The sequence below is a fragment of the Vidua chalybeata genome, chromosome Z (assembly GCF_026979565.1).
Source record: "Vidua chalybeata isolate OUT-0048 chromosome Z, bVidCha1 merged haplotype, whole genome shotgun sequence".
In the NCBI taxonomy this organism is placed as follows: Eukaryota; Metazoa; Chordata; class Aves; order Passeriformes; family Viduidae; genus Vidua; species Vidua chalybeata.
Genome location: NC_071570.1, coordinates 41027131 through 41043408, shown reverse-complemented (window position 1 = coordinate 41043408; position 16278 = coordinate 41027131). Strand labels below are relative to the sequence as shown.

Sequence of the window (16278 nt, the reverse complement as noted above, 5' to 3'; positions counted from 1 at the left end):
ACTGACCACTCCACAAATTCTCATGGGTTACTCTTTCTTGTCTTCTACCTCCCAAAACAAATACAATGACTGTTCTCTATCCCCCAAAGCCCCACCAGTAGTGCCTCTTGCACCCCCTGACCCCAGGGCCACCACTTACTGAGAGCATTTCACTTCACTTAAGCTCAGGCACCAATTGCCTGACGGCACAGAAATGAGTGAGGCTCAAGTGCCCTTCAAAGTCAGCTCCCAGTCCCACCAAAACACTCAGCAGTGATTAAGCAGTTGACTTCCACACTATGTAGACCAAAAGCACTGAATGATCAGGCAAATACAAGGGAGCATTAAATCAAACAAGTTGGCAAGTAGCATTTTAACTGAGATGATATTTAAACTGTTCTCTACAACACCTAGCTGTAGAGAAGAGGCAGTTAATATTTCAAGGCTTTCTCCTTGCTGTTCAATGCTTTCTCTGCTAAATGATGCTGTCTGCTGTGCTGCAGAGTTCCAGCAGAACAAGAGTGACAAAATGGAGTAAAATGTTTGTGATACTGGTAGGGTCTTTGTTTGAAAGAACTACTTTCCCCTGACTTCTAGAGCACAGAACTGCCCATGACTTTGAGATCCTCCCTGACCAGATTCCCAAAGGTCTTAGAGCAGAAAAGCATAGTTTAATACTTCCTGCTCTTCGGTTACACTTGGGAAGCTCCACTTTGTGAAAACTGGTTCCTTCCATTATCATCCTTCCAACTTTTACTACAGCTTTTACCATGTCAGTTGTGTTGCCAGAGCAGAGCACCCAATGGCTTTTCCCAGAGCTGGATTCCAGTGGCTGGTTCCCCACCAGAAGTGAACCTGCCATCTTTAGTGTTGTAAAGATTGCTGGCCGAGCTGCTCCAGGAAAGCCAGTTTTTTCTGCCCACGCGTTCTCACGAAGTGCCCGCTAATATGTCTCAAAAGCAGTCGGGATGAAGGATGTGTTGCCAGCGCAGATAGATTTTGACTCACCAACGGAACCGGAAAGAAGCTTCACCTGAACCTTGGGTGGGGAGATGCCAGCGAGAGCTCGGGGGCCGCACCCGGCCCCCCGCCGGCCCCGGGACCCCCGGCCGCCACTCACCTGATGATGATGCACTGGTTGCGGGGTCCGCCACCCCCGCGGCCCAGCATGGCGTGGTAGGCGCGGCTGGCCATGGCGAAGATGTGGGGAGGCAGCGCGTCGTTCTGGAAGCGCCGGTAACGCTCGGAGACCTGCGGGGAAGCGGCAGCGGAGAGGGGTGAGCAACCGGGGGGGCGGCGGGGCGCGGCGGGGGCCGCGGCGCTCACCTCTCTCCCGTAGAGCGGCAGCGGCTGGAAGGGGTTCATGGCGACGAGGATGTCTCCGATGTCGGTCTGTGGGGACGGGACAGCCGGTCAGCCGAGTGCACTCCGCCGCCCCCACCCCCGGCCCCCGGCACTCACGTAGATGTGCTGTTGCAGGAAGCGCTCCCGCAGCCCGGCCAGCAGCGCTGCCTCGTCTAGCTCGGCCAGCGACGCAAGGTTCCTGGCCGCTCCGGGCAGGTGGCCACGCTGCCCCGGCGACACCATCGCCATGCTGTCCTGTCCTGTCGTGTCCTGTCCTGTCCTGTCCTGTCCTGCCCTGCCCGGCTCGGCTCGGCTCGGCCCCGCCACGCTCCGTCCCCGCCCCGCCCCGGGACCGCCCGCCGGGGCGGGGCCGCCGTTTGAATGCGGGCGGCGGCGGGACCGGCAGGTAACGGGCGGTGGGGCCGGGGCCGGGGCCGGGGCCGGGGCCGGGGCCGGGGCCGGGGCCGGGGCCGGGGCCGGGGCCACCACCACCACCACCACCACCACCACCACCACCACTACTACTACTACTACTACTACTACTGGGACCGGTGTTGGTGCCGTGTCGTGTCCCGGTCTCTATCCGTGGAAAGGTCCTGGGCAGGATGAACGCCTGAGCAGCACAGCCTGACTTTGGTGGTAGTCTCGCTTTGGGCACAAGGCTCAACTGCATGACCCATAAAGATCCCTTTGGCTAAATTAGTCCCTGATTCCACCAAGTATTTCCTGAATTCATGTCACAGTCAGAGAACAACATTTGATTAGAGTTTAGTAAATGTTTTGCAGTGTGCTCATGTAGTTTTTTAATATTTTTTTTACTAGAAATATTTATTTATTTAAAACATATTTCATTTGATTAAAAAACAAAACAAAACAAAAAAACCAGAACCCTGATAATGAGTAAAATGCTTCAGTTTTGGTCAAGGAAAGCTTTCTGTTCAATCCTGAAAGACTTTTAATGGAATTTTTTTCATCTGCTGAAAAAAATATAATACCCTTGGTTTTGATTGATCCAAAATACACTTTTAGTACCCTGCAGCACAGGCGAATTGAAGGAAGGCTAGGTGCAGGTTTTATTTCCAGTATTAACTCCTGCAACATTTACTCCTTTACTCCTCAGGGTGGCTGAGGACTGGCTGTGGGCTCCAGAATTTCACCCTTTCCCTTTCTTTTACCTCACGGTGTGCAGCCAATGTTGCCCTTGGAGCTGACCTACCATGTGTTTACACTCCTGAGACATCAAGAGAGGCTGTGCTCTCAACAAGAGAGGCTGCTTTGTGAGGGTACTCAAATAATTTAGAAATGGTGAAGGGGATGCTGGTCATGGTGCATTATAAGGTAATTAACAGTAATAGAGAGTGTTCAGTGATTTTTGAACATGAGCTGGGGAGAAGCAAGCTGGAGCAGTTCTGTCACTTGTAGGTAAAGTGTTTTCTAGTGTACCCACAGGCTGCAGACAACTCTCACGCTGCAGAACTTACACAGAATATATTGTGCAATAATGGGAGTGTTAGAACTTCTTCATATGAGCAGTAGATGGTCAAAACTGGTATAACTTGTTTGTTTTAATTATTATGTGATTAAAAGAAAATAGTCTGCAAAATGAAAGCCTTGACTGCAGTCTACCCAGGCTAGAGGTGCTCTGCGAATGGCAGCGTTTTAGTCCATTACTGGAGAGTACTTTGCAACTGCACTTGAATATAATCATGGAATGGTTTGGGTTGGAAGGGCCCTTAAAGACCATCTCCTTCCAACAGCCCTGCAAAGCCCAAGGACACCTCCCACAGACAGGGTGGTTCAGGGCCCCATCCAGCCTGGCCTTGAACACTTCTGGACTAATGCTAAGCTTAAGGTGGTGTTCCCTGCAGCGCTGCCTCTCCATCCACACCAGGTCTGCCCTGTTTGACCAAGATGTGGTCTTGGCTAGGCTTGTGGTTGTGCTGTAAGTGAATATGAGGGCAAGCTCGGGAGAAGCTGCTGCTACTATAAAACACTGCACATGTCCCTCAGCTCTCTGGACTATTGGCAGCTCATTAAATGCATCCTGGTACTCATTTGATGTGAAACTTTTGTTTCAGACATTGATTTATGTATCTGAGATGTCTCTGGAAGATGGTGTTTGACAAATCTCCTTCTCTATGATGACACATCTTTCTGTATTAATGTACCTTGTCCATGTGGGAAACAGAACTTTTCAGAGGCAGCTCAGCTTCCAGCAAAATGGCACATTTGATGCTGGGGCAAGTGTGCAACTGCCTGCACTGCCTTTTCGTAAAAAAACCAATATCTAACTGGTATTCTGCCAAAACATGCCTGTTTCTCTGAGTGTGATAAACAATGTTTTTCTGTGCAACAAAATCATGATACTGTAGCAGAAGAGCAGACCAGGAGCAAAGCCGGTGTGATTCACAGCAGTTGCTGGGCCTGTCTCACCTCCAGGAGCACAAAATACAGTTAGAAAATGACAAAACAAACCACTGGCTTCTTAGTAACCTCCATGGTAAAACAAGCGAGAGTGCTCTCTTCTTTTTCCCTGTCGTACGGGGAAGTCTTGCTACATTCCCCCTGAAAGACAAATCTAGTTATTTTCTACTCCTATCCACAGTACCTCTTCCACCACAAACTTGCTAGAGTTTAGCAAGAATTTCACACAAGGAATGGGGAGGGCAAAGCACAGGAAGCTGTTTGCATGTGGGATTTTGCACTGAAATTTGCTTACAGATGAATCATCATGTACCACTATTGCTTTCACAGCCTGGTCTCTCTAATGGTGTTTCTCTCTTTGAATGCAGGGCCCCTGTGCCCACAGAAGGGAATGCAGAAGGAAACTGTTAATGGTTGCTGGCAACTGACTGCCCTTATTTCCTAGGAAAGTGGTGAGTTCTTAGCTCAGGATCCTACCTTGCAACACAGGTTATTCTTTTGTTGTGTGTCCATCTTGCTTGGCTCTCCAGGATCCTTTACCTTCCTGTATATCAACCCTGACTCTGCCATGAGTGTCTCATCCCTGCCATTTGTGGTTGGAGCAAACACTGTGGAAGACCAGCGGGCTCGCTGGGAGAGAAAGCGCAGCAGGACAGCCAAGGAACTGCTGGAAACAGAACACAAATACCTTGAGCAGCTGGATTTGGTGCTCACAGTGAGTATTTCCGCCCCTTCTGATATGTGGGTATCTTCAGACAGCACATACTTATTTGTGTTGCCATGGGGAAGGGTCAAGAGCAAGACTGTGGTACATCCCTAATGTCTGGGATACCTGCTGTGGCTGAAAGAGTTTTTTGTTATTTTTCTTTTTCCTCCTCTGTAATATTCAATAGCTCATGGGTTTGGCTTTTTGGCCTTGGTCTGTACACAGAAATAAATCATTTAAGTTTTGATTGAATGGGGTGCTCGCCCTAAGATGCCTGAGATGTATGAACTGTAGGAACACAGACAATAAAAAATTTACGAACAAGATGGTGAAAAACAGATGCATTAGAGGATACTGAAACAGACTCTTCTCAGTGCTGTAGTACTGTTCCATGTGTTTGCAGTTATGGTCAGAGCTACAAGTAAGGCTTACATCTGATGGTGGATATCTTAGGTAGACAGTCACACTATTTGATATCTTTCCAAGCCAAAGGATTCAGGCTGCACCTTCTGGCTTCTGGTGTGTGCCACAAGTGGCCTTTGAGTAACCTCAGAGGTTAATAACCTTTGCAGCCTTCCAGTACTTGAAGGGGGCTTATAAAAAAGAGGGAGAGTGACTTTTTACACAGGCACATAGTGATAGGACAAGGAGGAATGGTTTTAAATGGGAAGACAGTAGGTTTAGATTAGATGTTAGGGAGAAGTTATTTACTGCGAGGGTGGTGAGGCATTGGCACAAGTGGTCCAGAGAAGCTGTGCATGCCCCATCCCTGGAAGTGACTGGCCAGGTTGGATGGGGCTTGGAAGGTGTCTCTGTCCAGGTTTGAACTAGATGGTCTTTAAGATCCTTTTCAATCCAAACCATTGAGTGCTTTGATGATGATTTGTGAATGCTACCTGTTTTAATCTTTTTTTTTTTTTTCCTGCTTAGTACTTTGTGACAATTTTAAAGGCCAAAGGGACGCTGAAACCTGCTGTGTTGGAAACTATATTTGGACCCCTGGAGTCCTTATATTCAGCCAGCCAGTAAGTAGACACAGGATGCAATTCCTGTAATTATATTGGGAAGACTCTATGTTGATGAGAAAGTAAGATTTGGGGAAATAAGGCTAACACCTTGTAAAACAGGCATTCACTTCTAGCACCACTAGCCTTGGTCGCACTTGGAAGTGTCCCCAGGAAACTGATCTGTATCACATATCTGGGTACCCAGTTACTGGACAGGGGTTTAAGCTCAGTAAGTCTGTTCCACAGGGTCTTCTGTGGCTTACTCTCTGACCTCCAAGCACATATTTGGTATAGAAACTGGATATGAGGTGGAGAATGGTAAAGGCAGGCCAGCAAATGAAAGAATCAGAAGGACCTGTAAAAATGCAATCTGTAACATATCCTTCACAAGCTATCTCTGCTCCTTGTGCATAGTGTTCTGTCACTTCACCTGGAGAAAGGGAACCTGGGACCAGGACTGGAAAATTTTTGTCAGAGTCTGGATCTTTATGGCCACTATGCTGAGAATTTGGAGCAGGCAAATAAAACATTGAAGGTAAATATGTACTTTAGTCTTCATATGGTTTCTCTTTTTCCATTCTGTGAAACTGCCACATCTTTCCATTTGTCTTCTGTTTCTGGAGAGATCAGTGTTCTTACTTTTTCTGGCCTGATGAAATTCAGGCTTTCTTCCACAATAAAGTGGTGAAAACTTCTCTACTTATTTAGAGCTTCTGATTTCCTGATGCCTTTTCAGGTGTTTGTGTATGTATGTGCATATGGTGAGCACTGCTTTCTCAAACAGTGTTCTGTATTTACTCCCACTCCTTCCTAACTAGCAAGTCTAGAGAGTTTCCAGGCTTTCACTATGATACAGTGATCTCTTTATAGGAATTGTCAGGTCTCCTAGTCTTTCCCACTACCACCAACTGTATCCTAGTAGTGGGATTTCCTTTTCCCTCACAGGTTTTTTTTCTATGTTGGAAACCATTTTTTCCTTCCCACTTATGTCTTCAAATACAACCTGTTTTCAAGAAATTTCTGCAGAACATATATTTATTCAGAAGTTCTGACAGCTGTATCTGGAATTTAAACCACTCAACTCCCAGTTTAGTCAGTGCTTGTTCTCAGATGTAGAATGTACTTGGATGTTTCCCTCCTCTTGAATTTGCATGCATGTATTCATGCTTTTGGTTTTCCAAGAGAAAAAGCCATTTTGGATACTTCTCTTAAGGTGACGAGAATGCAGATCTGCATTGCTTTTTCTTGAAAGGCATGGCAAAAAGCCACAAGTGCACTCCTTGTTTTCCTAACTGGGTCAACCTTCTCTTTTTCATTAATTTCATATATCAGGGGAGGTATCACTTCCATTACCCACTGAAATGAATGATCAGGAGAAAGGGAATGCCCATAGTCACAAAAGAAGTTGATACTCATGAGACTGGAGTCCTAAACTCTAAGTTGAAATGTTCAAAGCTCTGGTACAGACTAGGGCACATAGTTCTTTCTGTAATCTCAAAGCTAAATCCCTTTTTTGCTGTACACAGGAGGAAGTGAGGAACAATAAGTCATTCCGGCAGTTTAAGAAACTTCAGGAGACTCGACCTCAGTTTCAAGGGAGGGAGCTAGAGGATCTGCTTCCTTTGCCCCTGCAGAGGCTGCACCAGTAAGTAAGCAATCGTGAGTCTTCAAGGGATTAGCATAAGGGAAAAAGGAATGTATCACTATCTTTGTTGCTATGAAAGGGAGAGTTGCCTATTGTGTCTCAAAATCAGAGCATAGAGACAGCAATGAAACAGACCTAAGGATGTGCCTTGTAAAGTGGAAGCAGTGTACATGGATGGGAGATGATGCAGGAAGGCAGTTGTGTTTAGCCCTGGCTCCTTCCTCTAGCTCTTGGGTAGAATTGGAGGCTTTCTGCTGTCTCAGTAAGCTACTGAAGTTTGGCTCTGAATAAAAGCAAGCTGACTGAAATGCTGCAGAAATGGTGGTCTCTGCCAGTGATGCTTTTGCTCCATTTTTATGCAGATTGCTGACCTGGAGCATTGTGATTATTGTAGATGGCTCTTTTTGGAGGGAAATTAGATTAATGAAGGAGAGCTTCTCTTTCCTCTCTGGTCATCAAGGCTGTATGCTTTCCTCAGATTAGATGCCTATCACATTTGTCTGAGCCTGGACAGATTCACTCAGGATCGCTGCATCTCCCCCTTGAGGCACCAAGCCTTCCAGTCTTCAAGAAATGTTTAGACAACATCATTGGACACATGTGATTTTTAGGGTTGTCTTAAAAATGCAGAGGCATGAATTGGACTTGATGGTCCTTGTGGATGCCTTCCAGCTCAGGATATTCTATGATCATCTCCCCTTTGAAGAGGCAAACTGACTGCCTGAGGAGAGTGCTGCATGCACTCATGGGCAGCCCTTTCTTGGAGAGGGTTTGTGGGTAATAAAGGTGGTTTTTTGGGAACCTAGATTCTGCTACTATACATGCAGTAGCTGTTTTTCAACCATGATCTTATCTACACTAAAGCAAATTTGAGAGATTGAGCACCTCTTTTCTTTGAAAATAACTTGGAGATATCATATCACAGTCTTTCATATAACTTTATGTAATGTTTTTAATGAGCTTGGCAGAAGTAAACATTAACTGATTTGTGGGTTTTTACTGTAATTCTTTGGACAATTCTTTTAAATTTGCAAAATAGCAGTATATTTGTTGCCATCCAACTATTTCAAAAAATGTTTTGATACAAAGTCTAATTTTTGTGAGCTTTTTGATAGAAAGCCTAATCTTTTCATTAATCAGTTTTATCATGTTCAAAATTCTTTAAAAGTCTGTTAACATATGCACTAGGTTATATGAGTTCTGCCATTTTGTGAATATGTTAAATTCTTTCTGTTTGACTTTACTAGGAGAAAGCATTTGCAGAGATCTTATCCTCTCCAGTAAAGACTGAAAAGGAAAAAAGAAAAAGGCAGGTGCTAGTTCTTATTGAAATGCCTTTATTTTCCTGTGTGGGCAGGAAACATGGTATGAATACCACCATTCATACACTATTAAAATAGATAGTTCAAAGAGAAATTCGTTGCTTATTGAAGGCAATAACAATACATGTGAATTCTGAGACAGCCTCATGATCTTAAGTGATTTGTGAATCTGCTTCTATTGGATACCCAGGAAAAACCAAAGGTTTGCAGGTGTACAAAATACTTGAGTTATTTTAGTTGAGACATTTGATGATAAAATGAATGAATGAAGTGTGACCAAAACTGCTTGGTTAGTCTTACTCTGTCTCCTGGCTGAATGTTGTTCACTGTGCTGTTACTAACAGGAGGCGCTGCTGCTGTTCCTGGTATCTTGTTGTGAATTAAACCTGCTCTCTCCACCTCAGGTACAAGCATTTTTTCAGAGACCTGCTGGAGAACACCAGCCCAGACACTGCTGAGTACCAGAAACTTGCAAGTAAATGCTGGCACTTTGATACAGTCCTTCCTAAGAATATTTTGACTCCCTCCTACTGCCTGATTCCAAAGGGAAAAAATCTTCCTCTCTCTCTGGAGTTCTAGTGGATTACTATTTTCCTTCTCCATCTTGATCAAGATGTCCCTGAAAACACGTTAGGAATAAAAATACAGAGTAACTGCCTGTGAAAATGGCCTAATATTTAGGTTGGAGAAATGGCAGGCCTGTTTTTTTTTTTTTTTTTTTAAACTCTGCTGCTTGTGAGGCACTGGAACAGGTAGCTCAAGGAATTTGTTGATGCCCCATTCCTGGTAGAATTCAAGGCTAGGCTGGATATGGTCCTGAGCAATGTAATGTATTTGAAGGTGCCCCTGCCCGTGGCAGGCGGGTTAGAACAAGATGATCTTTAAGGTCCCTTCCAACCCAAACCATTCTCTGACTCTCTTGGCCACAAGATATGTGAAATGCTTCAATTTTCTAGGATAATTCATGTCCTTCATGCTATATCCACTCACTAGAGATGTCCCCCAGGGCTCAGTATCAGGGTCAGTCCTGTTTAATATCTTTATTAATGATCTGGATGAGAGAATCGAGAGCACCCTAAGCCAGTTTGCAGATGGCACCAAGCTGGGTGTGAGTGCTAATCTGCTGGAGGGCAGGGAGGCTCTGCAGAGGGATCTGCACAGGCTGGATCCATGGGCCAGGGCCAGTTGTGTGGTGAGGTTCAACAAGGCCAAGTGTGGACTCCCGTCCCTGGGTCACAACAACCCCAGGCAGTGCCACAGGCTGGGACAGAGTGGCTGGAAAGTTGCTGGGAGGAAAAGGCCCTGGGAGCACTGATCCACAGCAGCTGAACATGGGCCAGTGTGTGTCCAGGTGGCTAAGAAGGCCAAGGACATCCTGAATGGATCAGTAATAATGTGGCCAGCAGGACCAGGGAAGTGATTGTTCCTCTGTGCTCAGCATGAGTGAGGCCACACCTGAAATCCCATGTCCAGTTTTGAGCCCTTCACTGCAGGAGAGACACTGAGGTGCTGGAGCGGGTCCAGAGAAGGGCAGGGGAGCTGAGGAAGGGTCTGGAGCACAAGAAGTGTGAAATGTGGCTGTGGGGGTGTTTAGTCTGGAGAAAACCTGATCACGCTCTACAAGTACCTGAAAGGAAGTTGTGGCCAGCTGGGGATTGGCCTCTTCTCCCAAGTAACAAGCAATGGGATGATAGAAAATGACCTTGAGCTGTGCTAGGGGAAGTTCAGAATGGACATTGGGAGGCATTTCTTAATAAAAAATGTTAAACACAGAATGGACTGCTCAGGGAAGTGGTAGAGTCACCATCCCTGAAAATGTTCAAGAAATGACACTCAATGCCGTGGTCTACTTGACAAGGTGGTGTTCAGTCATAGGTTAACTCAGTGATCTCACTAGTCTTTTCCAATCTAAATGATTCTGTGGTTTTTATAAGCAGTTAACACCACTTGTAGGGCATTTTCCTGGTTTTGCTTCTAAATCCAGGAAATTATTCCTCTCTCTGATGTTTCATTGGCAAATCTTTTCTAGAACTGCAGACTTGTTAGTTGGAAAGAGGCCTCTAGAGGTGATCTAGTCCAATCTCTCACAGAAATTTCTAAATAAAGCTGTTATTAATACTTGGTTTAAAATTTTTCTTCTTAATTTCATGCTGTCTTTTCTCAGCAAGATGTATAAGGTGAAATACGCATTCATTTGTGATAACTTCAGAGTATGCTGCTATAATTTCAGAGACTGTGAAATCTGTTTGTGAGGTATCTCACTGGGTCCAAGACATCTTTGATAAGAGAGAGAACTCCTTGCAGCTTCTTCGGATTCAGAAATTGCTCAAAGGACAAAAGACTCAGGTTTTGACTCCAGGTGGGTCTTACTGACAACTCTGTTTTTCTTCTACCATGCTGAGATACCTGTACATATGCTCTCCTTCATCTCTGACTCAACTCACATTAACCAGTTTTCCCCTTCTGCCCAAATTCCACAGCTGGGTGGTAAAGGAGTATGACTACTAATGCAAGCACTCTTTTTTTTTTTTTTTTTAATTAAGAATTTTTGAGTAAGGATAAGCAACAGCTTGATTGCCTGACATTCAGATAGGAGAAGCTGATGACATGTGGTTAGAAAGTTAGGAACCCAAGAAGATCAGGAGTGCAGGAGTGTAAGTCCTGGGTGGGAATGAGAGAGAGACACTAAATTCTTTTGGAAGAGTGTAAGCACTGGCATTATCCCTACTCCATTGCAGGAACAACAGATGCCTGAGTTTCAAGGGCACAAGAACTGTGTTGTTGTTTACATTAAGCTACAAGATTAATGGCATTCTGCTCACACCCTTCATATGAAGAATTTTCTTTGTCTGCATGGTTAAACTGAGACAGAAATCACTGTATTTGTGTTGATTGTTGAGATAGATAAAGCCACAGTCACTGGCATGTAAGAACATTTCAATTGCTAGGTCTCTTACATGACTGGGTGCTCTCCATGCCCAAACCACACTCTGAGCTATGTAGGAAATATTGTGAGAAATGTGCCCAGTCTGGGCAATTATGAAATGGTCTTTTGGGGCTTCACCTGTAGCCGCACTCAACTCTGCTATTGCAGAGGTTATCCAGGCACAGTGCTGCAGCTGGAGAGGAGTGTTAGAGACACTGTGTGTGAAGGTCTCTAATGCAAGAACCTCCAGGTACTCATGAATGTGGTTGTAATTAACATGTGTGGATTTTTGAATGAAAAAATCTTTCCCCACTGGGATGGAGAAAAACTCAGAAGGGTAAAACTGACAAAGTTTGTGGGCTGAGATAAAGACAGTTTAACAAGTACAGCATAAACTGTTTATGCAAGCAAAGCCATGCAAGGAATTCATCCGCCACCTGCCATGGGCAGGCAGGTGTTCAGCTATTCCAAGGAAAGGGCTCTAACCAGGGCTTGCTTTACCACACATTGTGATTACCTGGAAAGACAAGAGCCAGCACTTTAAAACTCCCCCCTTTCCTTCTTTCTCCTGCATAACAGGCTGAACATGATGCCATATGATATAGAATGTCCCTTTGGGGATTTCAGATCAGCTGTTCCAGCTGTGAGCCTTCCCATGTTCATGTGCACTCCCAACCTCCTCACTTGTGGCTTGAAGTGGAAGGAGCAGAAACGACCTTGATACTGAGCAGTGCCTACACAGAAATAATTAACACATGTTGTCAATGGTGTTTTCAGTGCAAATCCAAAACAGCCACTATGGGAAAAAAATAACTCTATCCTAGCCAAACCAGCACAGGTAGAACAAAGGTTACTTATCAGAGGTTATTCTCTTAGGGAATTTGTCAATGGGCAAATTAATTTACAATTTTCTTTCCTATTCTTAGAATCCTTTTGGTGCTGCCAGGTGAAAGGGAGCTAACACAGGTATGCTCTGCTTATACTGAGCATGTGTAGGGGTGCCTGGGCACATTTGGGGTAGTGTATAAGTAAAAAGGCCAATCAGTTATCTTGATTAATGTTAGAACTAATAGGATAACACCATGAAAAGAAACAAACACCCCAAAACAGTATAACTAGACCAGACATGGCCATTGTTTCAAAGTGTTTGGTCCACCAATTATTTTGGTCTCTGAAAATTCTGAGACCAAATAGCAGGATGAGTGTTGAGGGTCAGTAAAGGCATTTCTATCATATAGGACAGAGAATTCTTGTAGTCATGTTTTCCATTGGCTGCAGTTACATAGTTATCATTGGATATGAGAAGCACAAATGTAAGAGACAACTGGGGCTTGCTAGTTTTGGGTCAGCTTTCCAGAAACAAGATAGCTTTTGCAGGACAGTTAAGATTGTGTCCTGTTGCCAGGAAGGAACAGGAGAGAAAACAAAATGGTGTAGATTCAGAACAGAGGGGGGTGTTGAAGATGGGTATCTCACATTTGCCAGTGTCTCTGAGATGTTCTGCTCCCAGTTAGGAGACCCTGCTTTTCTTGCTGCCTTCCATATTCAGGACAAATACTCTATCAGCCAGAACTGCCTCCTTAACTGAGCACATTGTTCTGTCATCCAGAGCTTCCCCTGGGATATTTTTCTTGCCCTTCTTTCACAACAACTTCCTAGAACTTGTATACCTAGGAATCCTGGACATGGATCTATATTCCAAGACTTCCAGTGCAGTCTGGGTCAGATTGCATGCCTGTGAGTCTGATCACAGCATAACCTGAGGGAAACAGATCCCAGCCCAGCCCCATGCTTCTGACACCTTCCTTCCATTTGTTTTTTTAAACCTGGATTGATTCCTCCACCTCACCCTTCTCTTCCTCAGTTTCTTATTCAGGTAAGAGGAGTGGTTCCAGTGGAATAAGCAAAGCAGGAATTCACTCACTTCTTTGTTTGGTGACTATAGCATTCTAATAAGACATAATCCACAATGAAAACAACAGTGTTTTTATTCTAAAAAGTATTTATAGCTCATACAGAAGCTAAGGCATGAAAGAGTGGCTGAAATTCCCTGACAGATGCTTCCTAAACAAGGAGGCAATACCTTGTTATGGCTTTACACTTTTATAAACAATCTTACTGGCAGGGGTCCTCATAATTCCCATGAGTTGATGGCTATCTTCCACAATAATCTTAGTAAGAAGTCCTGCTTTATTTAATTTATTTCATTATTATTTTTTTAAATTGCTGCTCACAGCTAGGATTATCAAATTGTTTTGATTATTTTCCTCCTGCTTTCTTTTGCTCTTGTTTTATCACAATTAATTTCACATGTGGATGACACTGGACTCTATTCTGCAAGACAGGTTGATAAGGTTGCCTATTCAGACCTTCCTCATTTCTATCTACTTTCATGCCTTCTCTTTAGAACAGAGAGAACTCCCTCTTTTTGTAATCTGCAATCTGCACTCTCTTGGCTACTGGAGGTCTGTATGTAGTTAGATGACCTGTGAAACATGGTTTTATTTTTGGGGCGTTTGTTGAGCTTATGTTTTTAATTAGCACACACAAACAAAACAAGGAAAAAAATGAAAACTGTTCAAAGCTGAAGCCAGTTTCTGTTATACCACTAATGACAAACAACTGGGCAGCACAATTTGAGATAGTTCATGTTGTGTTTTCTGAAAGTTTATGTTAATTTAAAGGTATGCATAACGTTCTCAAACAGTGTTTTTGTTCTGATCACTTTAAACAGACTTGCATATGATAATATACTCTTAGTTAAAATAGCAGATTTATAATAACTTCAGCTGCTCCTCATATACTGAACTTTTTGGGCTGGTTACTGCTTCTGAACGCGTACTCTCCGTGGTGGTGGGCCGGACCCAGCTGACATCCAGTGCCTTCTAGTGGCTGGAATTGACGTAGAACACGGCAACCTACAAAGGTGCCTCACCCAGTACTCCTGTTTGTCTCATTACATCCTTTACTTTTTATTCCTGCCCGCCCTCCCTCTGATCTCACAGCTGTCTCTGTTTCCCTGGCATACCCAGGGCGCTGGTATATCCGGGAAGGCTGGCTTTTGGTGGTGCCGGCAAAGGGAGAAGAACTGAAGCGCAGGATGTTCTTCCTGTTCTCTGATATCCTCATTGCAGCGAAGCCCTGCCACCCACTGCACCTGCTGAACTCCAACAAACTGTCCTGCCAGGCTGTCTACCTGCTCCACCAGTGCTCAGTGGATAAAGTGTTCGGCCACACATGGAGCCAGGGAGGGCTCCTCAGTGTAAGTCTTCCCACCTGTGCCAAGCAGAAGTGCCAGTGGAGTCAGGCCTATAAGCAGGTCTCCAGCTGTCTCAGCAGCCGAGGGACCTCAAGAGATGATGACAGTGGTGACAAAATGCAGCGAGCAAGTCTGAGTTAGGACAACCCTTCCCTTCTTGAGTGTTGCAGGTGCTTTTCTTTTCATGGTGTGGAGCCTTCTGCACACTCTGGGGTTACAGGCTGCTGGTTGCTTCACTTAGCTCAGGTAAGGAGGCTCCACTTGGACTCTGACATGCCCTCATCAGAGCCACAGGTTTGGGCGCCAGCCCCACACTCACATGACAATGATTTACACTGATTACATGTAGAAATGTACATGTCTACATGTACATGAACATGTAGAAAAACAGAGAATGGAAAAAATGTGGGTGTTATTGCAGCAGATGTTGTGCATCTAACTTCCTGAGGGCTGCAGATTCCTTGACAGGGACTAGAGTCTTCTGTAGGGGTTTCAAAGTCAGCTCTTCCAAGGCTGCACCTGCGGCTGTGTTAGCTCTTTTCTTGTGAGCTATGACAAAGAACTCTTTGAGCAAGCTGTGACCTGTAGATGATGGTAGTGAAAGAACCCCATGGGACATGGAATATGGTAGAAAATTGGATGAGCTGCTGAGAATTCTAATTGCTCATCTCCAAACAGGTTAGAATGAGGTGTCAACTTTGACTGGAAACAGGAGACAAGACTGGCACTTGTTCTGTACTCTACAGTCTCTGGCTTCACTCAATATTAAGACTACATTTTTCTGTGTGGGAAGAAAAAGCGTAACAATTAGCATGCAGGGACTGAATTCAGTGGTGATGATTTTCCTTTTACTGCAGTTGCTGCCTTGGCAAGGAATGCCACAGATTCTGCTTATCTTTCAGCTTTCCTTCCCACACAAGACACTGCTGTTGATGTCCAGCAACCAACAAGAGATCAATGACTGGTACCGGAGTCTCACAGCTGCAGTCAGGTAGGCATCCAGGTTCCAGAGGTGGAAGAGGACAGGATGTAAGAAGTGACCATTGGACCTGTGTATGGTTATAAGGGCGATGGAAGAAGCCTGATCCTGGCAGCCAGGACACAAGGGTATAATGAGGACAGATTTCCCATATTAACTGTGAATTTCCCCTTTGTTTTCCTCTACAGGCAGCTGAAAGCCTGACCCACCTGAGTACAAAGCAGACTGGCAGGACAACCACCCTCATGGCAGAAGCTTCCACAATCTTATAGAATGTTCAGGGATGTATAGTAGCACTGAATTGAGGAGGACTACACACTGTGTGAGATGATGAATGCTTTGTTAGCTGCCCTAATGTTCATAAAGATACTGCAAAATATGCATTTGTACACAAAAAAACCTTCTATCAAGGATTTCCCCCAATTTAGCTTAGAATCTTCTAGCTTTTTTGCACTTTAGTAAACTCAAGATAACTTAAGGTCAAGCAGATGGGAGTGTAACTTGTTTTCCCTCATTAAATGTTTTTTAAGAGGTATTTTTGTATTTTGTTAAAGCCTCAGCATGGACTTTTAATAATGTGGAAGTTGTGCAGCAGTTTGGTTCAGAAAACATCTATTTGAATACGACCAACTGCAAAGAGGACAATTTCAAGGTTATTAGAAACATAAAGATTAAAGTATGTCTGAA

The 16278-nt window shown here is 44.6% G+C and overlaps 2 protein-coding genes across 10 annotated transcripts in view; one reads left to right on the top strand and one right to left on the bottom strand.

Annotated features, from left to right (window-relative positions):
- LOC128782152 (unconventional myosin-VIIa-like) overlaps positions 1 to 1629 on the bottom strand; it is a 26415-nt gene extending 24786 nt beyond the window's left edge. For all 7 annotated transcript variants that reach the window (XR_008428671.1, XR_008428670.1, XR_008428672.1 and 4 more), the window contains exons 1-3: positions 1441 to 1629; positions 1306 to 1371; positions 1100 to 1230 (exon numbers count right to left, since the gene is read on the bottom strand). Coding sequence is in view for 4 of the 7 variants with exons in the window: in XM_053932338.1 (XP_053788313.1) it covers positions 1100 to 1230; positions 1306 to 1371; positions 1441 to 1572 (329 nt within the window). In the remaining 3 variants the exon portion in view is untranslated. The remainder of the gene's footprint in view (positions 1 to 1099; positions 1231 to 1305; positions 1372 to 1440) is intronic.
- On the top strand, positions 1228 to 16278 carry ARHGEF39 (Rho guanine nucleotide exchange factor 39). 3 transcript variants are annotated; one of them, XM_053932345.1, is made up of 11 exons: positions 1713 to 1729; positions 4116 to 4199; positions 4278 to 4462; positions 5384 to 5478; positions 5875 to 5995; positions 6987 to 7105; positions 8832 to 8902; positions 10658 to 10786; positions 14386 to 14615; positions 15515 to 15603; positions 15780 to 16278. In XM_053932345.1, the coding sequence occupies exons 3-11, from the start codon at positions 4316 to 4318 to the stop codon at positions 15793 to 15795; spliced, it is 1017 nt and encodes a 338-aa protein (XP_053788320.1). In that variant the 5' UTR covers positions 1713 to 1729; positions 4116 to 4199; positions 4278 to 4315; the 3' UTR covers positions 15796 to 16278. The 3 variants fall into 3 exon arrangements, with proteins under 3 accessions (XP_053788319.1, XP_053788320.1, XP_053788318.1); XM_053932343.1 differs by having other exon boundaries at positions 14359 to 14615; XM_053932344.1 differs by lacking the exons at positions 1713 to 1729; positions 4116 to 4199 and adding an exon at positions 1228 to 1256 and having other exon boundaries at positions 14359 to 14615.